General features: G+C 45.6%; 1 protein-coding gene across 1 annotated transcript in view; it reads left to right on the top strand.

Annotated features, from left to right (window-relative positions):
- phlpp1 (PH domain and leucine rich repeat protein phosphatase 1) overlaps positions 1–26,386 on the top strand; it is a 36,271-nt gene extending 9,885 nt beyond the window's left edge. Inside the window, exons 2-17 of the mRNA XM_068748886.1 lie at positions 12,120–12,316; positions 13,555–13,680; positions 14,480–14,628; positions 17,865–18,011; positions 18,908–19,135; positions 20,324–20,526; positions 20,833–20,893; positions 21,466–21,561; positions 22,113–22,268; positions 22,542–22,742; positions 23,258–23,420; positions 23,522–23,652; positions 23,780–23,893; positions 24,487–24,681; positions 24,762–24,990; positions 25,064–26,386. Coding sequence (XP_068604987.1) covers positions 12,120–12,316; positions 13,555–13,680; positions 14,480–14,628; positions 17,865–18,011; positions 18,908–19,135; positions 20,324–20,526; positions 20,833–20,893; positions 21,466–21,561; positions 22,113–22,268; positions 22,542–22,742; positions 23,258–23,420; positions 23,522–23,652; positions 23,780–23,893; positions 24,487–24,681; positions 24,762–24,990; positions 25,064–26,386 — 3,719 coding nt within the window. The remainder of the gene's footprint in view (positions 1–12,119; positions 12,317–13,554; positions 13,681–14,479; positions 14,629–17,864; positions 18,012–18,907; positions 19,136–20,323; positions 20,527–20,832; positions 20,894–21,465; positions 21,562–22,112; positions 22,269–22,541; positions 22,743–23,257; positions 23,421–23,521; positions 23,653–23,779; positions 23,894–24,486; positions 24,682–24,761; positions 24,991–25,063) is intronic.
- The last annotated feature ends 363 nt before the right edge of the window (positions 26,387–26,749 follow it).

The following is a 26,749-nucleotide window of genomic DNA, read 5'->3' as shown; positions in this document are numbered from 1 at the left end:
TCCCATCAAGTCCCTCTGGTCAAAGACTTCCCCTCCTTTATTTCTTCTTCTTCTCTCTCTCTCTCTCTCTCTCACACACTACCCACCCCCAATGTGCCACTGTATTCACATGGCCCCTGCATGTGACATGAGGCCGAGCCAAAACACCCCGGATGCCCGCTCAGCCCTCCACTGTTCCAGACCTTGTTAAAATTTGAACAAAAACAAAAGAAAAGGGACGAGGGAGATGGCAGTGAGGGGTGAGCGCGTGGGGTGAGGGGAATGTGCAACTACATCACAATCTCATTCATTCACTTGTTTCTGTGCACCAGGATAGAAAAGCCCCGAAATTCTCTCTCTCTCTCTCTCTCTCTCTCACACACATTTGCTCTTTTCACCCCTTATTTTTTTAATCTCATCCCCCTTTTATCTGCTTCTGAGTCAGGCTGATTGTAGCTTCAACCACAGATCTGAGGTCTGCTTACTTTGCGAGCAGGCCGTCTGCGGTATTGAAGAAACGACTGAATCTGACTGTTGTCTCCGTGGACGGCTATCCATCAGATGGATTCATAAAACATCATGGAGGAGAAGAATAGGAATACTAGGAATAGTATCTTCGGCTGTTTACCTTTTATTATTGCTTGTGCTCTTTCCTTATAAGTTTTTTTTTCTTATTATTCTCATTTTCCATTACCAGTACTTTCAAAAGAAGGCCACAACATTGCAGGCTTTAATAATACGTCCCGCAGATCGACTTGGTTGCCCACAACCATCCAGTGGCTTGCTGCCAGAGTTCTTTATCGCTTCTGATAATGAATGGCATTAGAGATTAAGTAAAACAATATCAGCATGTACCTTGTCTGCATATCAGTGGTTTATCCTCTGGAAGAAACTTCATGACTGCCTTTCATTAATGATCAGTGGCAAATAATCAAATTAGGTCAGTCACCACCCACGAGAAGGCAGTTTTTTGCCATCATGCGTAATGGACACCGGAATTAGCCAGGCTAAATTTGGTTCTGAACCAGATAACATCCTGTATTTTTAAAGTTGTAGGTTTTTTTTTTTGTTTTTTTTTGCAACGATTAAATTACTTAATTTAACTTGGTGTGCATTTCTCACACAGTTTGAAATGTAAAAATTATACGGTCAACTTTGGATTTATGATATCAACCAGCATGGATATTTGACTTCTAGCTAATGCTGGCGTCAAACATTGTCCCGCCAATCATACATACACGCACACGTGTTCAAGTACACGCCTGTGGTAATCACAGCTGTGTCTGACTTCTATTCCAGTCCTGCATCCATGAAAACATTACTGTCACCCTCATGAATGAGCTTTTCTCTACTTCTTCTCATCGACCGGCAGCATATGCTCACAGTCTACTCTGCACCGAACATAAAATCACATCTGTTATCGGTGAAAGACAAAACTGCCATGTCACCGTCCAAAATACGCGGCGTGTTATCATTTCCCCACGCAAAAAAACGGATCCTTGCACGGATGTATCAGCAAATGTCATCGTATCATGTTTCACCGAGCACAACCGCAAAATCTTCATTATCTTCTGCACATTCCTGCGGCCTCTAAGGCTGCTGGAGCAAAGTTCCCATTAATGCCTTCGTGTTTGATTCCCAAAAATGTCTCTTGAATGCGTTAATTAACTGGGTGAAAGTTCAGGATGTAATTTAACTCAATTTCAATCAGGTAAAACTTGATAACGGCAACATTAAAATTACATTTTAAGTAATTAAAATTTAGTGACCCCCCCCCCCCCCCCCCCCTCCACTTTATGACTTTTTAAACCAATTTCTGCCACACAGTTTCAGTAGGAATTGCTTAAAGATAATTTATGATGCTGCTGTTGAGGAGGAGACACGCCAGGGAGCTCTATAGTGCAACGTTGACAATATTGACCATGACGGTGATTTAAAAGGTCCATGAGACCGACGAGGAGGGAAGAACTGAGGTATTGATACTTCTTCCAAAAGTAAAATGTGCGTGACATCCCTCAGCGACGGGCATTATCAACGCAGCCTTCCAAATGTACAGGGAGACCCTGCAAGATAATTAAACACTGATGTACACATAAGCAGTCCAAAACTCAAGCGCTTGTGCATGTGTCCTCCGCCATATTTAGCTGTAACCTTTTTCACAACATGAGATCCTCACTCGCTCAACAATTAGCGCTCTCATCTCACCTCTTTAGCCTCACTATCACGGGGAGGTGCTGTCAGCCTGCTCCTTTTATCGCTCCTCTCCCTTCATCTCCAGCTCTCACATTTTCCCCCCTCACATGGATGCACTTCCCAGGGCAGTTGAATACTAGGCGGGTAAGCCTTAACAGCCGCGTCTGGGAGGGGAGGGGGGGGGTATTGTTGTGGTGCTTAAGATGACAATACCCCATTCCCTTCTCTTTCTCGCTCTCGTTAAGCCCACGTAGAGTACGAGACGCAGCGCTTTCACGAAGGCTGCGTGGAGTGCTGCAGAGGGAGCCTGCTGCTGCTGTATGGAGGCAGTTGGCAAGTATGGAGTGACAGAATGTGGAGGCTTGAGTGACACTGCTGATGTCCTGACTTATCAGATGCCATGTGTGAAGTGTCTCGCATGATGTGTGTAAATCCATAAAAATATGTGCAGAATTGTAATCATGCTTTTCCGATCTCACCACTCTAAACCGTGGCATGGCAAACCAGAGAAGAGAAGATGGTTTTGTTTGAGCTGCACTATTTTATTTTTTAGGCAAACTAGTAATTTGATGCATAACAAAATGGGGGGGGGGGGGGCAGAATATGCACGGAACCTTTTCCTTTTCTAAGTCCAATTCGCACAATTCATACTGCAGGTTGCAAAGTGGGCATTCTGACATGTCCTAACAGGAGATTATCTTGTGTATTACAGGATAGTGCATTCGAAAGTCCAGCTATTGTGCATAATAGTTTCCTGAAATGGAACTGAACCATAATTACAGTTATTAGACATACCTGTTTTTTTTTGTTTTTTTTTTCCTGTTTGTTCGATCTACTAAGGTTAGTTTCGTTTTTATAAGGAGCAGTTTTTGTGAGTAGTTGTTGGGCCCTCCGTGACTCTTGACAGAGCTTAGTTTCCAGAGCAGTTTAGATGTTTTATATGTAAAAGATGTTCTACACCACCTTGTTTTTCACTGCACATAAGAATCTTAACCATCTGGTGCTATAATATTTTGGAATTTTCCTGTTTCCCGGCGTAGAGGGTAGTGCTTTCGCCTCTCAGTAAAAAATAATTCTGGGTTCAAACCCACCCCGGCCTCCCACACAGTCCAGAAAGCAAGCATGCAGTAAAGGTTAAGTGGAGATGATAAATGTTAAAGTACCATACATACATTTGCTGAGGTAAGAAATAACTTTTTTGGCATCTTTGATTGTCCTTATTTCTTCACTACATGCTGCATTGTACATGTGCTGCCCATGATGAAGCCTGATTATGCATCCCCATGTGTTTGTAAAAGAGCTGTAGGGCGCAGTTGCATCATTCATGCGCCACCCCGTGTTAGTGCCACACTGTCAATGGCGTATCCTTGAGGGCCATGACACAGGCTGTGCCGAAGATACAACTGAAGGAACCGCTGGCATGTGCATGGATGAGGTTGGGGGTGCCAGTCTGAGGCCTGGAGAGTTGAGAGCGAGGCTGAATAAGACGCTAATATTATTGCAGCCGCATCCATGTTTGGGTGGGTGTGAAGGCTCATCCGAGCTCTGGTGCGGATTAAACAAGCGAACTCTGGCCCGCCTGAAAATGTGGGTCTCTGTTCGCTTGCAAGTGAACCCTGGTTTGGTTCGTATGCGGTGTGAAAGCTCACCGGACCAAACACGGGACCGAATGTGCGTAGTAATGCTATATGCAGTGCGTCTCAGGTAGAGGAAGTACGGCGCGCAGCCCAAACCAAAACAGACATGGGAGAGGGAGGGTGTTCCCCTCCTACTTTGTGCAATCGACGAGCGCCCCTGTCAACCACGTGACGCTGCTCAGAAAGTTCGGTGCGCTTTAACCGTGCTTGTCCCAACCGTTATGTGTGTGTGTGTGTGTCAGCGTGTGTGTGAGGAAGACTCAGAGACACATTACATAACTCCATAACCCTTTTTCTCCTGCCAGTTTACTATCACATGGTAACTCGGATCACACGTGCACGGGCTTGCTTTATTTTGTGTGTGAAAAGCCTCCCGTTTGTTTCTCACGCATTCATGACCCGCCGGTAACTCATTGAACATGGAACATGGAACATGGAATAGCCATCGTCTTCTGCGCCGGCGAACACGTTTGTCATGCATTTTCATTCTGTCTGCATTAAGCAGCGTTACGTAAACGCTTGAAGGGCTTGACCGAGAAATTCATCTAACCTTTAGCTGGCAGGATGCGGAATGTTCTCTGGAAATGAATAAGACAGGAATGCATTTTATGAATTGTTATCCTTTTAAAAGGGAGAGAATAATAAAAAAAAAAATCACTTAAATGTGATGCAAGCTATTGTCAGGATTCTTGCTTGTTTCTTTTCCTGCAGCTAAAAAGGGCCAAATGCACCTATGGGATTAAGTCTGTCTGAATTATTACATAATCACCTGACTGTGATTATATGAGCTAACTACGCCGATATAGCATATTCATGAGCAGACTGTGTCTTGTCAACATTTCCGTTTCCAGCAAAAGAAAACAAATCAGCAGTCAAAATTATTTGTGTAGTAATAATCGGATAACGTCTCCTATTGCGTCTTGCCTCGCATCTTAATTTGTCATTGCATTTTATTGGATTCATTAATCATCATTTTCCTATTTTAATCATTTTTTTAAATAGTTTTTACGAATCAATTGCAATAATATACTCGTCAATTAATTTTCCGGGATTTTTAAAAGCAAGAAGCACAAGTTTGAGATGTGAATACCTATTTTTATTTGATATCAGTTGTCTATTTCTAAAATGTTGCCTCTTTTCCTGATGCCCCGGTCCTGGGGGCCGCCGCGGCTCAGTGGGTTGGGACTTGAGTTGGGAACAAGGGTCACCACCGGTAGCTGAAGCGGGGCCAGTCCACCTCGGGGTCCATTGTAGTAGGGTGACGTTGTAAATTCGTTATGTGTTGAGTGCAATATACAATGACAGTAAAAGCTTTCGTCCTCTTTCTTCTCCATCTATACCAGCGTAGCTCCCAGCATTCATGCGCTGCAACACTCATAAATAGACTCATTATTTTTTGCTCTTTTATATATTTCTATACACGCTCACCCAAAAACACACTCAATTATTTATTTGGGAGCTCTGCATACAGCATGACATACCTAGGTTTAAAGCCATGCATTCATTTCTTGTATAGTGCATGTGTGCACGCACACACACGCACGAAGTGTATGCACGAAGAGGCACACATATGCTTTTTTTTCCCCATTATTTTAAACACTTGGAACTGCTCACACAGAAACCAATCCCGAGAGCTGTGGTGTGTGTGTGTGTGTGTGTGTGAGCTAACTGATCAGTGGCCTCCTGTTTTTCAGTGTAAGGTTTCGTAACACACACACATTACATAACAGCAGCAGGAGTAGAGCTATGAAGGGGGTGGAGTCTGGGGAAGGAGGAACACGCTTCCATTATGTGCGTCAGCATTCCACTGACAGAGGGGATCGCTGGGGAAGATCTTTTAGTTTCACACACTGACGCCAACATCAACGATTTGAGAAATCCACAGTGCTATTCCGCCTCTGTATGCCACGTCTGGATCAATTTATAGTCGATATCGATCGAGTTACAGGGTTAAGCATGTTCACGGTGCAAGAGGGTGGTGTGAGAGGTACCGTGGGGCTGATGGAAAATGCTGTTTTCTTTCTTAATATGAGTCACTCATTTAATAATTCATAGCTGCACACCATGATTTATTAACCTGTTGTTGGGGCCACTCGCACTGTAGTTCCTCATTCCAGCTGTCTGATGCATGAATTATGTACATTCACACATTTATATATGTCAATCACGTTGCATCAGTCTCTGCTTCTTTGCCATTTGCTCCGATGTGAGCTAATGTGTGACGATGTGCGACTTCTGTTCCGCAAGAAGAACTTCAAAATGCACAAGGGTTAACTCAGTGTCCAAGTGGGTCATGAAAAAAAAAAAAGAAGAATTCAGCCATGTAGGCGTTTTAGTACGCCCCGACACTGCCCCTGCAGGTCGTGGGTGGTAGTGCTTTGACCTGATAACCGGTGTTGAACAATGCCTCTAACAGCAGAGAGCTGTTTAGTTTCCTTCTCCCCGGGGGCAAAGGGCAATAATGGTTTGATGGGGAAGATATTGCAGGCTGAATTCAGGATGTGTCTTACTGGACTGCGGGAGGAGGTCTGTGTAGTGTGTGAGAGTGTGTGCCTTTCTATCTGATCGCGTCCTTCCTGGTGGACATGCTTGTGAGAGATGAGCCATCACAATTTGAGAACAACCATCGAAATATTAATTATCCACTCTACCCCATCTCAAGACATTGAGGGGCATTTCGTGGTCATTTGCGTCCTGGCGGCATATTTTCCTCTGGCCGTTTGCCCCTTATATTTCATCAACAGCTGTCTGTGAGCAGCGCAGACACGCTGAGGCACCGGTGAGAAGACGACGAAACAAAATCTCTTCAACTGCGCTGTTTAAGCTGAAGGGTGTCTGACGATAGACACGGAAAAGCCGTGTGCGACTCGGCTTTGTCCTCCACAGTGACGCTCAGTTTTTCCCGGAGCGCTTGGAGGCACGTCTCGGCACTCTATAAAGAGCACATCATAAATACACACAGACGGCGCGTTGAAGCATCCTGAATAATTTTATAGATATTGTGTTACATTTCCAAGGTACCTTTTTTAAAAAGACAAATCCCACAGGGTTTGGAAGTGTAGCTTAACTCATTCAAATGCATAGCAACACTGAGGGATACGCAATTCAATAAAAGCATCGAGCAACCCCGAGTGATTGCGGTGCTGCCCAAACCCAACAAATATTTACAGTCGTTTGCCACGCTTTCACTCCGGACTGCGGTTCTGGGTTGTCGGCATTAATATACTGCAAAGTTACGTCCAACCACAGCCAAGAATAACCACAGATTGCTGGATGCACAAATGCAGTACCATTCATCTCCATGGGCCTATTTGTATGGGATCATTTAAGGAGAAAGTTTGTAGCATTAAGAAGCTGCTAATTAAGAGCCAATCACCTCAGAAATGTGTAAAACTGTTTAGACGGCCTCCCGTGAAGATCCGAGGTGAGAGCGGTGATCAGTCCATAAAGCACAATGGCCTCTGCCACATTCTCACAAGACGCGTCGGCTGCTTCCTTAGCGGGCAGTTAGCTTTGCTTTGGAGCCACATAATCACCTCGAGTCGTCCACAGAGAAGGCGAGTGGGAGGAAAGATGGATGAATGGAAATAAAGCACAGCCATTTTGGGGAAAAGGGTGTAGCAGAGCAGATGTGGATGGCACCTCAGTCTCTCTTCTGCAAACATACAACATTAAGTACATGTTTTCTGACGTTGCAGACCCAGTGGGTTTTCTTAACAGGATATTGCTGTTATTTGCGTTGCAGCGTAACACTGTTGTACGTTTTCTCAGGTATCTCTTCCCTTCCTTGAATTTCATCGATGGCTTCCTAACAGGTAGATGGATTGTCACTGAAATGCTTTTGAGCGTGGGTCTGTGCGTGCTCGTGTTGTGACTTATGTGGGTCACTGATGCCCTATGGTACGGCATGCCCAGTCCTGTAGCGGAGGTGTGCTGCTGATGTCGGCTTGCATTTAGTAGGACATGATGATCAACCAGGGACGTGTCCTCGTAATTACTGACAAGGACCAGAAGAAAGGAACGTTGATCTATTAAATGGGAGATGGATCAAGAAAGGTTGCCTTTGGGCATTGATCATAATGGAGGCAGCAGGGAATGTTAGTAATACTGGCTTTCTGGATTAAGGCTCATATCTCAGGTATAAAGAAGCAGGTGGTTAGGATTTTAGTTTAACACATTTGAAAATCAAATACAAAGTTGCTTTTACATGTATTATGTCTATATTGTAATTGTAGTCCGCAAAGACTCAGTGGTTTTCTTGCCAGGATTGGCCCTTGGCACATAGACTAACCCAGCCGTAACCTCGCTCAGCCCTCCCTCCCTCCTTTCCACTGTTCTCGTATCCGACACCTCTCTTGGCTCCTTCTGAATCAACCACAGCTTTATCGCCCCAGGACAGAGTCAGGATCCGGTCGTTCGCTGCCTTGAATCACCTTTTGTGTTGTATCCCTCCTCATTATCCATACTCTACCTCAGAAGCTGAATTCAGGCCTGGTGGCCAGGTCGACTTGAAATCTGGAAACGTATATGCATGGGAAAACGCTACTCCAAGACTTTTATTGTTTCTAATTTAATTTAATAGTGATAGTAGTGAAACATGCAAGATGAGAGTCATTAAAACAAAATTGTTATTATAACACACTCTAGGAACACACGCACGTGTATTGGAATGGAAACGGCCTTTTCCTGAACTTTTCATAAAGTGGAGGGGGAAGGAAACCATCTCCAGTAACCAACACACACTGTAGTGCTGCTGCTCCCACATGCAGCAGGTCTAGGAATAGACCGGGACTTCTGCACACGAACGCACCCACCTTGCACGGCCTGTCTATTATTTTTAAATCCACATTTTATTCTCCACAGAGATTATGGGATGACCACCATGACTAACATCATTGCTGCTCAAACTATTCCTGCTGTAGGTGGGCCTGTGGTTCCTACCTATGAAATAAAGCAGCCGTCTATGATGGCCCTCCCCCTCCAGGAGGCCCAGTAAACAGGACGCTCACATGGGGAGGGGTCCCACCCATCTCCCTACTTCCTCCATCGTACCTTCCCATGGCCAGACTGAAGTGTTTGCCACCGGTCCGAGTCGTCCACGGCCGCGTGATGTAATCGGCAAACATTCACATCCACTTTGGAGAGGCGCTCAAACTTCTTTCATCACCAAAGCAACCCACTCAAACAGTCTGTATTGTTCTCAGCAGAGTCTGCTGCTGCTTTGGGTCCATCAAAAGCAGCGTGGGGAGGGGGAAGTTAGATGGATGCTGTCACTGTGTGTGTGTGTGTGTGTGTGTGAACGTGGATGTCAGCAAGGAGAAGAGTAGAGGGAGGAGTGTGCTTGTGCATACGCTTGTGTGGGAGAGAGCACATTCCAACAAAGGGCCTAAAAATAGTAGAAATATGCCCATGTGACATATTGAGGCTAAAAGCTTGTGAATGATTTGTCTAATGCAACACCAGACCCCTTCCCAAAGCTCCGTGGAGAAACTGTGGGCCTGCTGGTTACCTCTGCTAGCCAGCAAAGTTGGAAGGGGGTAACCAGTCTGTTCAGTTAAACCGCTCAGTCTGTCCCTCTGAGCATATTTCACATGTGCTTGGATGAAATGCACTGAATGATAGCTCGAACTTTCAAGTGGCGCTTTAGACTTTGTCGCTGTGATCTAGAATTTTTGGACTGTTTAGGTTTAGTAGCCATGCATAAGTCACAATTCATCAGCCTAATTCAACAGGCATTGAAGCAGTAGCTGTTGTAATTCATCTAAATCTCATGTTATTTATGTGGATTATTATTAAAATTCTGTTTTTTAGCTACATGCTGACAAATATTTTTTTTCCCCAAAAATTAAGTCTTCCTGATCTGATTTTTCTTAGCGTTTCATCTGATAGGAAGCTTCAGTCTCCGGTTAGTCTAATACCTTGCAAAACAGCTTGTGTGTAGCTATGTAACAGAAAGTAGACACCATCTATACACACAAAATAGTGTGTGGTTATGATTTAGATTTTGTTCAGCTGTTGTGTGATAGTAATTGGCTCAGAAATGTCACCGTACCGGTGTTAATGGTCAAAACTAGACAAAATAAGACCCCAAACTATTTGCACTCCCCTGCAGTCTGCCCAGCGCACGAAAACACACACAACAGTGCAAATACATTTTCATTTAATAGCTTTCTATGAGGAGTGGACGGTAATGATGACCCTTTAAGGAGACATAAAACCCTCCAATCGCATTCTCTGCTTGCACGCTCTGCTTGTTTCTGGAGAGCAATTAAATGAGGGTGGAGATGAGCGGTGGAAGGTAGTGCGGTCCTGAGGAGGCGCAACATTCACTTGTGTCTAATATTCAGTCTGCACAAAACGAGCGGCGCAAACTTTGACAACTGGAAAGATCCACTTTTTTGGAAGACGCCTTCAAACAGCGTTAATGCCTCTTTAAATCTTCTGTCATCAATTTGAGCATATTGGATATTTTCTCCTCAAACCGCCCACGCGCTTGGGTGGATCTGCTAATAATGCAATGACTAAAGGAATTTGGCAGATATTTAAAGACAACCCTGAATGTATAATATTAGAACAATGGCAGCAATGTATTACAATATATGTTTGTCGCGCTCTCACTGAAACAGAACGGGGGCCAGCCTTGCTGTGAAATCAAGGCAGACTGCCAGAGCGCAGAGATGCTTTACCTCTGTTCCTCTTACAGTAGTCTGCAGCTCAGGTTTATTAATAGGTGTGATATATGGAATAAATATTATTATTATTATTATGCATGCTGCTGGAAGGGTCTGGCACCCGTCTTAATGATCGAGCATTGCATTGTCAATGTAACAGAAAATGTCACTATTCAGACTGCGGCATCGCCGCCTTTTGTCTCGTCTTCCAGAGGCTTTTTCGTGACCTCTGATTGGACTGGAGACAGCACTCCTTTGTGATCACTCTGAGTGACGATTCATGATCCACATTTAACAATCGTTTATTGATTCTGCCATGAACACAAGATTAGCCGGGTGCACGGAGGAAAGATCGGGGCTCAGCAGTTGCTCTGTTTCCTTTGGATTGTTTGGTTTTATATTTAAGTAAATTATTGGACGAGGTGAATTTAATGGTGAATGTGACATTAGAATAAGCTGTGGACGCATGCCATGACTTCAGATTCAGCCACACCAGCTCAGAAAAGGAAGATCGCTAGTTTTAACATTATCACAACTCTGCTGATAATGTTAACTCACCTTCACCCGCCCTCTTCTTGGGTCCGTGTGTCTGGAGAGAAGTGTGAAAGCGATGGTTCAAGACGGATGCATCTCGTTTACAATTCGACAGAATGCGAGGCATTTTCTAAGGCCATCTGTCACTTGGGAAGGAAAACATTCCACGGATCTCAAGGGCGAATGAGAAGATGGTGAGGTTAAACGTGCTGCAGTCATAAACACAGAAAACCCACACATAGAATGGGGGAAACGGAAAGGCAGCCAGACAGATGGAGGAGAAATGACAGGGGGGGGGGATGGACGGAGTGAGCCAGCCCGGGGGCAGGTTTGCTCGCGTAGGTGGAGGAAGACAGAAAGCAGGTGGATGTTTCCACGGAAGGATAAGAACGCCTGATAAGCAGCCTGACAGTCAGGTTTGGCAGGCTGGCAGTGAAGCAAAGAGGACGAGGCACGGAGGAAAGATAGGGGGATGATCAGAACTGAATAAAGGTAGCGAAGCAATAGGAAGAGCGTCATTTAGAATAGGTGAGCGTTCTGCTGAACGTGATACCGTATTAATGTAAAGCTGCACTCAATGCAAATCCAGACTGTTCAATTCCAAAGTGCAAAGTAGGCCATCTGAGGCTGCAGTATTGGGATCTTATGCTAACCGGGTATTGTGACGGCGTTGTGGTGAGAGCTCTCCTGCGCTCTCGGTGTATTTGTGGTGTTTTTTTATTGGATCGTTGAAAGCCGTTTATCACAAGTGAAATATTTCATTCAGCGTTCGTTGTCCTCAGAGGATGAAGCGCACAGAATTTAGTGACCTGAAAATGTCTTTTATATATTGTTGCAAATCGAGTGAAACATTGGACAGTTCATGTTTTACTGACTTTTGTTCTTTTAACATTTTCTTTTGAACCAACCCGAGCTTGGTGCGTGTAGCTCGCAGGATATATTGCAACTGATTTGTCGGTACCTTTTTATAATTCCTTCATCATGTCATTAGTTCAGAATCTGTCCCATGTCCGTCCATCTTGTTGATTTATCGCTGGAATGATGTGCCACTCATTGACTGACTTGTGCTCGCCACGCCTCTTTTTTTTGTTTTTGTTTTTTGCAGGGAAGCCCCAAAGCATCGAGAGCTCAGAGCGATTCCAGCTGTCGGGGACATACAACGTCCGGAAAGGGAAGCTCCAGCTACCCGTCAACCGCTGGACCAGACGACAGGTCATCCTGTGTGGCACTTGTGTCATCGTCTCCTCCATCAAGGAAAGCCAGACTGGAAAGATGCACATCCTGCCGCTCATTGGAGGAAAAGTATGTCGCGGCGAACGCAGGAATGAACCACGGCTGTAATCATGCAACCTTTTCAGATCTTTTAATACATGCTTTTGATCAGAAACTCATCATGTCGTATCTCTAGAGTAACGAGAGAAGTCATTCTCATTACTTCCTGCAAAGGGACGTTTGTTCTTGATGATAATTTGTTCTGCTTTGCTGTTTCTTTGACTCAAGGTCAGAAAGGAATGATGCAAGCCAGGTTTTAACAGTCAAAATATTTCAATGTGTTTTGGTCTGCTTCTAATCTGGAACCAAGATATGCTGTAACAATTAGCATAATGGGCTGTTTTTTTTTTCATCCCTCTTTGAACACTTTCAGCATCGCCACGAAAATGACCTTTATCCGTTTATCCATTTATGGTTTTATGGATCTGTATCTGCACAGCCACTAAATAAGCTCTGACCGCTTCTCTTGAAGAGTAATCTCTACCTCTCTTGTTGCTTTGTGCCCCGACACACCCAATTTCTAAACATTTCATGCAGCACATGACCTGCAGTGAACCATTCGTCCATGCACTGCCTCTGCATGTGGCTGTGTGGGGTGAGCGTGTGTATTTGCATGCCAGCATTCAGTTGAGAAAAAAAAAACGAACTAGTTAGACATTCATTCACACAGACTGCACATTTGCTCGCTCTTTTCATGCATATTTTCAATATATAATCAGACATGCTGATATATTTTCACGTGTGTGCCATCCGGGCGACTGGATTTGTCTACACTGCAGCCATCAAGCGTCTTGTTCCTTTAATGAAAGCTGTTTCAAACTAAATCCAATGGGATGTCCATGTGTCACGTTTACCTCCCTCTATTAAACTCTTATACAGGGGGGGGGGGGGTCGTCGACTTGCAACCACAATTGGTTCCGAATATTTTGTTGTAAGCTGACTTTATCGTGAGTTTGGCCCATGTTTAATTACCGTAAGCATATTATGCTGCGTCACGTTACTGTAAATGAAGAGTAGGAAGAGACGATTGGTAGACATCGTGGGTGAGATCGCAGAAACTGTCGTGCACTGGATTCGCTCGCTCGCTTTCCGCTATGTTGTAAAAACACCTCGTGTATATACACGCAAAAAAACAGACCGGTGCGGTTGTAAAGTCGGACTGACGCATAGGTGGGAAGTCGATGGCCCCCTGTGTGTTCATACTCAGAGGAGTCTCAGAGGTGTCGGTATCGGTCTGTGACGTCGCTGCTGTGTTTGTCACCCTGCAGGTGGAGGAGGTGAAGAAGCACAATCACTGCTTGGCCTTCAGCTCGGCGGGGCCTCAGAGTCAGACCTACTACGTCAGCTTCGACAGCTTCACGGAGCACCTGCGCTGGCACAGACACGCCGCCAAGGTACTGTCTGTGCTCTTTGCGATGCGCAAGAGCTTGGAGAAGGGAGACGGGAGAACGCGAGCACGTGCACCCAGGCGCGACTTACGGGTCAATTGCATTGCATATCAAAACGCGAGGGCGACTGCAAGTTGAGTTATGAAAATGCAGCATCGCTCACTTGAGCCGAGTGGAGTGAAAACTGCCAGCATCTCCAGCCGCTGTAGTATGTGACGTGTCTCTGGGTGCACTAGCAAACACTTATGACTCGCTCTCCTTTCTCCCACTTAGAGTCAAGTGGGCCAGAGCCAGAAAACCTCTTTTCTAAATATTAACAGCGACATGTGTGTCGCCGGCACCCAGAGGGCCACTCAGAATAGAAGCTTGGATAGAGGGCGGCGCGTGCCCCGGTGGCGGCTGCTACGCCTCTAGTTAGCTCCAGCTCACAGTCCGTAGGTTTCCTCCTTTAAGATCAGGCTGACCCCAATACCGTCATTTAAAATTAGACGGCAGCTAATGTGTTTCCGCTCTTGTGCGCGAACTGATCTATGCACCTGCAAGTTAACTAGATTACTCTGTGATGTAATGTGTGATGTTAGGTCACTAACCTTTTGGACTCTCCCTTTGCCTCTACCGACACCCTAATCCTAAAACGATTGGTATTTGACCTTCAGACTACGCACCATTAAAGACGTGTGTGTGTGTGTGTGTGTGTGTGTGTGTGTGGTAGAGCTAATCCTTTTTAACTCCATGCTTCTCTTTCTGTTTTTTCGCCCCTCTACTCCGTTTGCGTTCCTCTGCAATGCTCCATACCTCCATTAAGATGGTGTCCCAGAGAATCAACTCAGTCGATCTGTCCTGCTGCAGCCTGGAGCAACTTCCTCACAATCTCTTCTACAGCCAGGACCTCACCCACCTCAACCTCAAACACAACTTCCTGCCTGCAGACCAGCGGCTGCAACAGCTGCAGAGGTTAGTTCGTTTGTGTTGTAGAGCAAACAGAGCAACGTTAACCCCGTTATTAATCGATAAAAGGGAAGCGAAGAGGACAGTCAGACATTAAACTTCTTTTCAACCCCCCAAAAAATGCATGCAGGTTAATTACAGTCAAAGACGTCTGTGAGGTCATAGAAATCTGACACGGGAAGGGATGTTCTCTACATAATTAAGGGAGCTTCTGTAATATTTGACTTTATTATCAGCGCTGCATTCACAGTGGTTTTCAAATTCTCCGTTTGAAGATACATCGTTACTTCCCTTTATTTAGGCGGGTAGCCCTCCAATTAGGAGTAAACATCATGCTAGCAGCGACGTCAATGCAATAGAGCTCGACTGATGGATACGCTTATTGTCGCCTTATATGGCTTCTGAACGGGTGTTTTCTGGTCGATAGATGAAAACCGTTTCAGCCCACAAATATAAAGTTTGTGTTTAAGAATATGCTGCACGTGCCGGAGAGGTGAGTTCAAACGACTTCATAAAGAGTTTATGAAATTCACATTCAAAAAAAGACCATGTTGTGGATTTAGCAACAACCTTTGCAACATTGTTTGCGTCTAATAAAAAAAAGCTAGTTGAAAGCTAAGCCAAGGTGAACGGGCTTGTGGAGGCGATAGAGGGCGAGGAGTCTTTTCAGCTTTTGGATGGGCTGGTTCAGGCAAGATGAGACTTGATACGTTTTAGCAAAGATTTGCATAATTTTGGCACCGCAGGAGCTGGGCAGGCAAATTCATTTAGGCTTCAGTGGACTCAGCAGGACAGCTAAAGCTTCTGGTTACAATTTACAACCCGTCGACCTGAGCAGTCTCGGACCGGCGCCATTGGTACTCTGGGCCAAAGATGATAGTTATGTGTGAGCCAAACAATGCTCTCTCTCCCTCCCTCCCTCCATCAGCTGCATGCTTATCGTGGTACAGCATTGAAACATTGGTATGTATCCTACATTGATGTATATATATTTATACAAGTATGGTGCATGTACGCACCTTTCACAGCCCTTCTTTCTGAGTATGGTTACACATTAACTGATAAAATTGTAGCTCTGAGGGTGAGCTGCCAGTGTTTGCAGAATGTAGAGGTAGATAGTGTCGTGTTTTGCACAATAGAAGAAGAAACCGTGGCCTAATGATTCTGGATCAGTGCATACAGTCACATTGTAGTTATTTTAGTTCGCTTGCTGTCAGGAATGTGCTTTTGTATGTTTGATCTGGCCGCAAGCTGTCGTGTCTTTGCTAGAGATTATAAAGACGTGTTGTCTTCTGATTCATCTTTTTTTAATCCCTCCAATATACTTACTGGAGTTAAAAAAAAAAAAATTGCTACAAGGAAGTGGCTACTTTTTTTAAAACCTTTGAGTGATGCACAGCTCCCCTACTGGTCAAGTGTGATAATGCCCATTTGTGTTCAGCCAAGGTAGGCGTGTCTGCGTTTGACCAAGTATGATGGACAAAGATGTCGGTAAAGAGAAAGAGACAATAAAGAATAAATACTGCTTTGCTTCGCACCTGAAAGAATCAAAGGAGCGGGACTCAAATGTGCAGGCGTGAGTGTTTTGGTGAGGACAGTGTAAACATTGGCTTCCTCTGACATCCAACATGGCGTCATAGGGTTTTGTATTTTTCCAGGTGGACTGGAATGTGTTAAACTACTACTTGTCTGTCCCCCTTCCCCTCTGGTCTCTCTGGCAAGCCACGAAACCGGCGGGTGATTTGCCAATCAGATATGCACAATCAGTTGTCCGGAATAGTAGCTCCTTCATTTGGCAGGTGCATTTATTCCCAGCATGCATCAGTGAGACAGAGGTCACCGTGTGATATCAAAGTGTGTGAAGGGAAATGAAAAGACCATTTACTTAGAGGGATGCGTTTAAAACATGACTGAATCTGACACATTTAGATTTGGTGGCAGGGTTTGTTATGTCTTGACTTCAGCTTGCACCTCTCTCTAGGTGGAGAGGCTGTTGGTGGCACTCCTCGGTCACGCTAACTTTCTGACTGCATATCACACACCCTTACATCGTAGCGGTGACAATAATAATAATAAAATAATATTAGTCGCTTCTAATATTAATATTGATGGCAGAATTGATTGTACAGTAATAACGAAGTTTATTTGTGTAGCTGAAATTGCTTTACAACGAAGGAGTAGATGCCCCAAGTGCTTAAAAACACAGAAAGGTAACCAATGGCCTATAAAACAGGATTCGTATTGGTGTCAGAGAGACATAATACGACGATAATGTGTCTTATTTTCGGGCTCATTTTCTGTCTTCTTTTTGGTTGAAGCAACATCTTGTCATTTCGTGTCGTAAATGAACTCCATTAATGCAGCTCGATAAGCATAGCAGATAAAAGAAAGTCCTCCAATGACACGATAGGGCATCATGACACAGACAGAAGAGACTCAGAGGAGGGGGTACGAGCATTACTCAGCAGATTGCACAGCAGTGGAAGGAAATGTTCATGGATACACACACACACAGCTTGCAAGAGTCACCCTCAGATGGAATTACCTAATCAATAGCCCTGACGTCTCATTTGCCATTTTCTTCATCACTGTGATGTACTGTGCACATGTGTGTGTAACTCTTGTGTGTGTATATTGGGAGGGAAATCAAGTATTGCCAGTTGAAGCAGCTGCTCCAGCCGGCGGCGCTAACGTGGCAAACTGCCATACTCTGGCTTGGCATAGCTGTGATAGGAAGTTGTATAGTAATGCCTGTATGTGTGTAGATGGATAAATAAAGACAGAGTGAAAGTCCACAGAGTCCTTTCACCTGCTGCACACACACACACACACACACACACACACACACACACCGTGGGGTCATCCCCACTGAAGGTCACTGCTCTGCCATTGGACACCTTTCCAAATGCCGCAGGTCACTCGTGTTTGAATGAACAACACTGATGTTAATGCTGCACTTGTTTGCGCAACAATAAAATGTGAAGGTTTAGCACTGCTGTTAAAAAAAAAACAAAAAAAGGTCTTGGGTGTGTTTTGTTTGTCGCTTAAACTAATTCATTGGACTATGCTTAGCTACGATGCTCGTGGATATATTCATTAATATATTAATGAATACCTTGTACTCTCTTGCGAATATTTATATTGACAAGTTAAATCTGCATCTCCGGTCACTTGTTCGTACTCCTACCCCCCCCCCCCCCCCTTCTTTTTTTGTCATCAATACTTTTGTGGTATTTTTCTAGATTTTCTCGTCTGCGGAGCCTCAACCTGTCCAACAACCACCTCGGTCAGTTCCCCCACGCCATCTGCGATATCCCCACGCTGACGGAGGTCAACCTCAGCTGTAATTACCTGACCTCTGTCCCGTCCTCCGTAGGAGCCATGACCAAGTGAGTAGATGTCTGTCGATGACCTCTACTGACCCTGTTTTGTATGTTTGCTTGACCTCTACCTGCTTCTTGCCTCGTGATGTTTTGACTCTTTAACTTATTGCACCACATTGTAACTGTTAATTTGAGGCCCCTGTTTGCTTACACCGATGTCACCTCCGGCCTGGGAAACCGCTCAACCTTTTCACAAGGCGACCACATTTATGCTGGTTTGAGTGTCAAAAGTTTGCGTCGTCAGAGTGGGAGTCGCCTAGCAACGAAGGCATGATATGAACAATCAACACCATGACCTTTGCTATAGTTTCAGCCTGGGCTCAAACAACAACACGTAGTATGTCGATTGTTGTCTGTACTTATATGTGCAAACAGGTTCACTCCGGTCTATTCTTATTATTCTGCTGTTTGAAACATGAACTTGTATCCTCAGTTTGTATTTAAAAAGTTGTTCTGGATGTTATTGAGTCAATCCTCCGTGGAGAATCGAGTTTTGTCCCACACTGAGCGTCATCATGGGTTTTAGGACTCTATTGCCAGTACTACCATTGAATTACCTTACTAAAGTAAATTATTTGACATGCTTACTTACCCTCATGGATTTTTCATTTCTGAGCCAACAATTTCAACAAGGGTCGACAAATTTGACTGTTCTTTAGAAGTTGTGGCCGAGCTGTAACGCCGGGAGCCGCTCCTTAAAGAAGAGTTGGCGAAATATAGAAATGAGGAGCTTAATAATAAATGCTTTATTCTATCTCTGTACATTCACAAAGTGTACCTTGTTTGCTGCTTCTGCCATCTACTGGACATAAAATCCGCTGTTAATGCTACGTACTGCATTTTGCTGCTAATAAAGAGTCCGATGACGAGTTCCATCCTCTCATGCCGTGCTCTTCTCTCAGTTTGCAGACATTCCTGTTGGATGGTAACAGTCTAGATGAGCTTCCCAGTGATCTGGGTTCCCTCCAAAGGCTGAGTTACGTAGGCCTTTCCTTCAACCAGTTCAAGCATGTCCCGCAGGTGCTGGAGCAGCTGGCCTCTATGGAGAAGCTGTGCATGGCCGGGAACAGCCTAGAAACACTCGAGCTGCAGAATTTCAGACTGCTACGTGTCAAACACATCGATCTGAGGTATCACGATGAGTGCATATTATTCTAGATGCCCTTTAGAAATCTGGGTTTTCTGTCTAATTCTTTATCAAATAGAAATAGCGCTGCATCTCTCCGATAATTCTCTATCCTCAGCCATGCCTGTCCAAAGAAATAAGTGATGCCTGTCAAATCACAGTAATGCTGGAAACAAAAATAAAAGAGGAAGCCTAAATGTAAGCAGACAGCACGGAATCAGCAAATAATTTGCCTGTCGTGGCTCCGTCAGGTGTCCTCGTTTGTTAAGTGATTGGCGTGACTTGCACTGTTCTAGTTAATGTTTCACCCTGACGGCCAGGACATAAAATACATATTCCGGCATTCTCGTGTGGTTTGTACAAATTCACTCGATATATATGAAGCATTGCATTTTTTATTTCTTTTGTCAGTGCTGCTGTTTTCGTTGATTTGTATCCAACAAATATGTTCAGTCAAATGCTTCAAAGTTTAGTTTAGTTTCAATAAGTTTGTATATAAGCAGAAAATGTTCATGTTTGTGTTGTCAAAGCAGAACTTACTTAAAATGAGTGATGGATTGTCAAAGGTGTTGCTGATTTTATTTTTTGTCCAACATTAATTTATTAACAAACTTTAAATACAAGATGATTTGATGGACAGGAAATGAATTAACATCAAGCGGAAGTCTATTGAATTGATTGCGATAAGCGATTTGATTTGATGTCATCTTCGCTTTAGTTAGAATTGGAAGTGAACCATTAAAAGGTTAATTGATGATATTCAGGATGAATTAATTAAATATTAAATCAGTTACCGGTAATCAGTAGTTGTCACCCATGTTTGGGTCAACAGGCAATTTAAGGTTTCATACAGAATAGGAAAAACAGACGCCAGAGACGTTAAGGAAATGTAGAATCCAATTATAAAACTCAATATGTAACCGCTAAAATCTAAATTATTTTTCTTCCCAGTATCTCAGGAATATTAAAAGATCTCAAAGGTGACGGACAGAATGACAATTCTCAAATTGAGTGCTCACTTTTTAATTCCAAACTTGTCAATGCTGAGAGCTCCCGGTTCACTTATACATCACCTGCGGCATGGTCGCTGCCTTTCTTTCAGGAAAAAGGCCACTGCTTGTGTAGTTCCACCCGATCCAGTCAGAGCTTAACCTTTGCCCCCCCCCCCCCCCCCCTTTTCTCCCCCTGTCAGGCTAAATAAAATCTCCAGCATGGTGCCAGATGAGCCTGACCTGCTGAGGCACGTGACCCAGCTGGACGTGAGGGATAACCGGCTGACGGAACTGGACGCCTCTGTCTTCCCCAGGCTGGAGGTGCTTCACTGCGAGAGAAACTGCATCACCAGCCTCAAGGCCAAGGGATGCCTGCTCAAAGGCATCCACGCCTCCAACAACGGTGGGTTTTGTCAAATGGGCCTACATGCCATTTGTGAGGGTAACCATGTGTGACCGGAAACGACAGATCACCAGCTCACTGGTTCCTAAACGGGGACTCATTGATGGTTTGAATACTCTGAGTCTGTCACACACACACGCACACATATGTACAGGATATATAAACTTTACAGATTTTTTTCTCTCTCTACTGTCACTATAACACTAACCCCTCCAAACACTGCCCTCCGTCTCTCATCCACCTGCTCTCGTGTCAGACCGTGCATGTCCTTGGTGTCGGGTAATGTATTGGGGTTTCTCTCTGCAGTGTTACGACAGCTGGACGTCAGCCCCATACCCTCCAATCTCGCTTACATGGACATCTCGAGGTGAGGAAGATCCACATTGCACATACACACGAAAGCACGTTTGACTTTAAAGATCACGGTGCAACCACAATCCTTGTGTACTGGTGTTTAAAAGTATGGGTACGGGAAAACGTACTTTTAATTTTAAGTGTGCTCATTTCTGCCGCCAATAGCTCGTGCGTGTAATGTGATTACTTACGGTTGTTTGTTTATCAACGAGGCCTCTGGAATAGTTGTCAAGCATTGTAATCTGAGGATCTTTACCCGCGGAAGAATTGGTTGCATTTTTAATTCTGACTGCGGATGTGGACTCTCTTCAACTTTTTCATTTCTTAAGCAATTCTTCAGCCTTTTAAAACATTTTGCCAACGCATGAGGGCTAGAAAGATTATACTACCACCAATATGTAACTTCAATTCAAAGTCATTGAAATTGATTTGATTAAGATGGTGTAATTGAAAACTATTTTTTTGCGGCCTTCAATTTTTTCGAGCAGGGCAGGGATTCTTGAAAGTCTCGTTTCGTGTTGATCAAGCTTTACAAATTGAATGTCATTGATTATCATCACCCCCCCCCCCCCCCCCTTTCTGCAGGAACCATATGGAGTCCTTGCCAGACTGGCTATGTGAAGCTAAGAAACTGGAAGTTCTGGATGTGAGCCACAACCTAATCCCTGAACTCCCAGCACGGTGAGTCTGTCCATCTCAGCGAATGTTTCTGAAAGCCTACAGAGCGGTGCTGCGTTATCCTCCTGGGCCTTTTCCTGGGCAGTCATCGATCCCCCGTACAGCTTCATAAATCACTCAGATAGCCTGTAACCTCCTCAGCCTTGTCCGTTCTCCTCCCCTTTATGCAGTCTTTTAGAAGGTCAGCTCAGAGACCCCTCTGTTCCTCCTCTCCTCTCTGTCTCTCTCTCTCTCTCTATCTCTCTCTGTCAACCATCCTTGCTTTCCATTTCTCTACCTCTCTTTTTTATTTATTTTTTACGCAGAAAGTGTCAGGATGATGAATTCCATCTGCAGGCTTCACTGGAGGTGCTGCTATTTTCTCATCCTCACCCTCATCCTCCTAATGTCCCAGGCTGTTAAGCATACCACAGTCAAGCCTGTTGTATCTGTCACCTGCTCTCTATGTACTCATTTCTTTGTTGGCATATTTGCACACTGCTGTAGTGAGGAGTCTGTGTGATCCTTAATGTCCCAGCACTGACCGGGCCTTCTGTATGGTCCTTGTCCTGCAGGTTGTTCTGCAGCACCAGTCTAAGAAAGCTGGGTGCAGGACATAACCAGCTGCAAAAACTGCCTGAAAGAGTGGAGCGCCCTCTACTGGAGGTTTTGGATGTACAGCACAATCAACTGGTGGAGCTGCCCTGCAACCTGTTCCTGAAATCTGTCAGGTAGCTTTCTTCACCGGCTGGAGGCGATTTGTTTTAGATAACGCGTCTGACATCATGGACCAGATGGGAAAAATTTACATATGGAAATGAAGCGCAGAAATGAATATGATTCAAACTGAGAACAAGATGTCCAAGGGCAAGGATGACAGGCAATAAAAAAGCGAGCAACCTGCAAAAGGATTCGCTCAGGAGAGGTTTTTAATCGTGACTGTTTTTCATGTCACTGCATGAGGGAGAACAGTAATGCATCTGTAATTTTGTTTTCACTTTCAGCTTGCGGTGCGTAAATGCATCAGCCAATAAACTGGAGCACCTGCCGCCATCCAGCCTATCGGAGGATAGCCACAGCATCCTGCAGGAACTCTACTTAACCAATAACCGGCTGACCGATAAATGCGTCCCCATGCTAACTGGCCATACGCACCTTCGTGTTCTGCACATGGCCTACAACCATCTGCAGACGTTTCCTGCCAGGTAAAGGCCTTGCATGTTGTTCTCTCAACCCTCTAACCTGAGGTTTACAGTCAGCCAGCCAGCAAGCTCCTTTGTGTCTGCGGCTTCATTCATTCGGTCACTACCCAGAGCTCACACCCATTCGGTGAAAGCTTGGGGGAAGATGGGCTGTTTCAGCCCAGCTTCTTCCTCAGCTCTGTAGTCTGATACAGCGTCTGCATTACATTTTTTATTTTACATATGAAATGCAAAGGTGCGGTTTGAAAGGCCTCACTGGCGTAAGTGATGCCATGTAAGTGATATATTGCCCATAATTTCTGTTATGAAATGTCAAAATAGGACAGTTAGCTAAGTCATTAGATTTCATGTTTGTTTTTTTAACATTCGGGTTATAAGAATATTAAAACCAGTAATATTTTATGTTCTGGAGCCTTCAGATGTGGCTGATTTTCTTTGATTAGTGAATAACCTTTTGTTGATTTATTACTAACGATTTTACACGTTTACCTCATCAAACCTTCCTCCTCACTCTTTAGTAAAATGGCCAAATTGGAGGAATTGGAGGAGGTGGACCTCAGTGGAAACATGCTGAAGACTGTGCCCACCACTATCATGAATTGCCGGCGAATGCACACCCTCATCGCCCACTCCAATTCCATCGAAGTCTTCCCTGAGGTCATGCAGCTGATGGAGATGAAAGTGAGACAGTAGCAACTGCATCTTTGCATGCAATATTAGGCATGAGCTCCAAAGTTGAGGTGGATGTTTGTGTGTATTCTCATCTTTGCTTCTGTTGGCAGAGCGTAGATCTGAGCTGTAACGAGCTGAGTGAGATCACTCTGCCAGAAAATCTTCCCCCCAAGCTTCAGGAGCTGGACCTCACTGGAAACCCTCGTCTCACTCTGGACCACAAGACCCTTGAGCAGCTCAAGTATGTCTGACGACGTGACTATGACTAATGATAGAAACCACCCTCTCGTATAGCTGTGCCCCCCCGCCCCCCCCCCCCCCCACCTGGTATTGTGAATTTCATCTGATTGTGTTTTGCTGTTTTTCAGTAATATTCGCTGCTTCCGTATTGATCCGCCTCCAACCTTTACATCAAATGAGACATCTGGTGGGCCTGCTGTGTGGAGCCATGGTTACACAGAGGCCTCGGGCGTCAAAAACAAGTGAGCTGAAATCAGTCAACGACAAAAAAGCAGCCTGCATCAAGCCCCACTAATCCAAACCTCCTGAGAATGTTTTTAAACTTTATGACTCAAATGAAGGAACTATTGGAGCAGTACTTATTGCAAACATAAATCATGTACAGTCACACATCAATGATCTATTAATGAGCCAATTTTCCATTTCTGCACTTTAAAATGGCAGTTGAAGGAGATACTAAGTAGTTCGACACCTTCTTTGCACATTTCCCAACACATTATTGGTGCTAAGCCAATTACAAGAGGCATTGTTTATTACCTCCGCCAAGGAGGTTCTGTTTTTGCCGGAAGTTTATCTGTCTGTTAGCAACATAACATGGGCAACCAGATTTATTGTATCTTCAAAAGCTATGGATCTAGATCCAGAAGAAACCGCCATTACTGAAAGTGATGATTTTCGTAAATACCTTTACACGTATCAATGTGAGTCCAATTGATTGAGTTAATGTATCTAAACATTTTAGACATTTCTAGTTAATGTATGCAGCAGTTAGCAGGAGAGGCGATGGAACCCTCATTGTTTCCTCGCTGAGCTCATTCACATGTTTTCTTTTCAGACTGTGCGTCGCGGCTCTGTCTGTAAACAGTTTCTGCGGGGGGCGTGAGGCTCTGTACGGTGTGTTTGACGGCGACAGGAATGTGGAAGTGCCCTACCTTCTGCAGTGCACGATGAACGACGTGCTCGCCGAAGAACTACACAAGACCAAGAGCGAAGAGGACTACATGACCAACACCTTCCTCGTTATGCAAAGGCACGAGGCGGACGCTTTGGTCTCTGCTTCTTCTTTTGCTGCGTCATCCTTACGGTTGGTTAATTCTCCATCTTTTACAGGAAACTGGGAACTGCTGGGCAGAAGCTCGGCGGCTCGGCAGCTCTGTGTCACATTCGTCATGACCCCACTGACCCCGGCGGTTGCTTCACGCTCACGGCTGCTAACGTGGGCAAGTGCCAGGCCATCCTATGCCGTGATGGAAAGCCGCTGTCACTATCGCTGCTGAATAACGTTGGACTTGAGGAGGAATACCTCCGGATCAGGCAGCACAGGGCTATCGTCACTGAGGTACAGATCAAAGGGAAATGGATTGATGTAAATGTAATTTTACACCGACGTTAATGTTTGTAATTTTCCTCAGGACAACAAGGTGAATGGCGTGACTGATTCCACGCGGATTATGGGCTACTCCTTCCTTTACCCGTCCGTCATTCCCTGCCCTTACGTGCAGACAGTCACTCTTACGGCCCAGGATGAGTTCTTTATTGTGGGCAGCCGGGGCCTTTGGGATGCCGTGTCCCCCACTGAGGCCGTGGAGGCTGTTCGAAACGTCCCCGATGGCCTGGCTGCTGCTAAGAAGCTGTGCACGCTGGCCCAGGGCTACGGCTGCACGGACAGCCTCAGCGCTGTTGTGGTCCAGCTCAGTGTGAGCGAAGACTGCTGCTCCTGCTGCTGCTCTGAGCCCCCACAGCCGCCTCCGAGCCCTGGCCTGGTCTCCTACCACCACCCATCATCCTCTGCCATTAAGGAGCGGCCCTCAGACGGCTCCCTCCCCGTGGTGCCGTCCTCCTGCAGTGAAATCAGCAGCGAGATCAGCACCAGTGAGATGAGCAGCGAGGTGGGCTCGACGGCGTCCTCCGATGAGCCGCCACAGAGCTCCCTGCTGCTGCTGCATGAGCAGCCCCACCACCCTCATCTCCACCTGCACCACCAGGCCCACTTGCTCTCGCTACAGCATCAGCAGGCCCACGCAGCCGCCCAGCCCTGCCAGTACTTGTTCCCAGGTTCGGAGCTGCCTTCTGCCCGCAGCTGCTGTGCTCTCCACCCGGCCTGTTTGGCCAGCTCCTTCCAGAGGCAGCTTTCCAGCGCCACCTTTTCCAGCGCCCTGTCTGACAACGGGCTGGACAGCGAGGACGAAGAGCCCATCGCTGGTGTTTTCTCCAACGGGAGCCGTGTAGAAGTAGAAGCAGACGTCCACTGCCTCAAAGCGGAGTCGCCGTCCTCCTCGTCACCCTCAACGTCGTTACAGTCGTCCTCCAGCCAGGACCGCACACTGCTGACGCTCCCCCCACCTCCTCCACCGCCGTGCACCCCAGAGCCCCCGGAGGAAGCGGTCGACGTGAACCTCACTGAGGCCGAGAACGTGCTGGAAAAAGACGAGCAGTGGCAGGGATACGGAGCCGGATGTTGGGATGGAGGAAAGTCGGCAGGCAAGAGGAGGGTTAACGGGTCGGTGGCACGCCAGGAAAAAAGTCACAACCTCATTGAGGTGGCGGCCGACGCGCCTTCTAAGAAGTCCGGGGGTTACTTTACGGCTCCGGCCCAGCCCGACCCGGACGACCAGTTCATAATCCCACCCGAGTTGGAGGAGGAGGTGAAGGAAATCATGAAGCAGCATCAGCAGAGACAGCAGAAGTCTCCTGGAGGCGACCAGCCCACGGACTACTACGACACCCCCCTCTGAGCGGCACCCCCCCCCCCCCCCCTACTAACCACAGACTCACAACTGCAGCCTGCACCAGAAGCCTGCCATTTATCTTTTCCCATGTATGGACACAAACAAATGAGTTTCCACAAGAGGCTGGACACCTGCACTGACCTGCTCCACCCGTGTTCACCCAAACAAAAACGAGCAAACGAGCCCTTTAATGACACTCAACCCTCTTGGAGCTGTGGACGACGCTCCCGGTGTCCACGGCTGTGTTCTTCCCACACACCGTGGAGCATTGTTTTTTTTTTTTTTTTTTTTACATTAGACAACCGAGTATGTAACCGACACTAGTCTCTTTGCAATAGCATTAGTTTGCCACAGCACTCATCAGTGTGG

This window comes from Brachionichthys hirsutus, chromosome 15, assembly GCF_040956055.1.
Source record: "Brachionichthys hirsutus isolate HB-005 chromosome 15, CSIRO-AGI_Bhir_v1, whole genome shotgun sequence".
NCBI classification, from domain to species: Eukaryota; Metazoa; Chordata; class Actinopteri; order Lophiiformes; family Brachionichthyidae; genus Brachionichthys; species Brachionichthys hirsutus.
The sequence above is the reverse complement of the archived record's forward strand: the minus strand, read 5'-3'. Positions and strand labels throughout refer to the sequence as shown.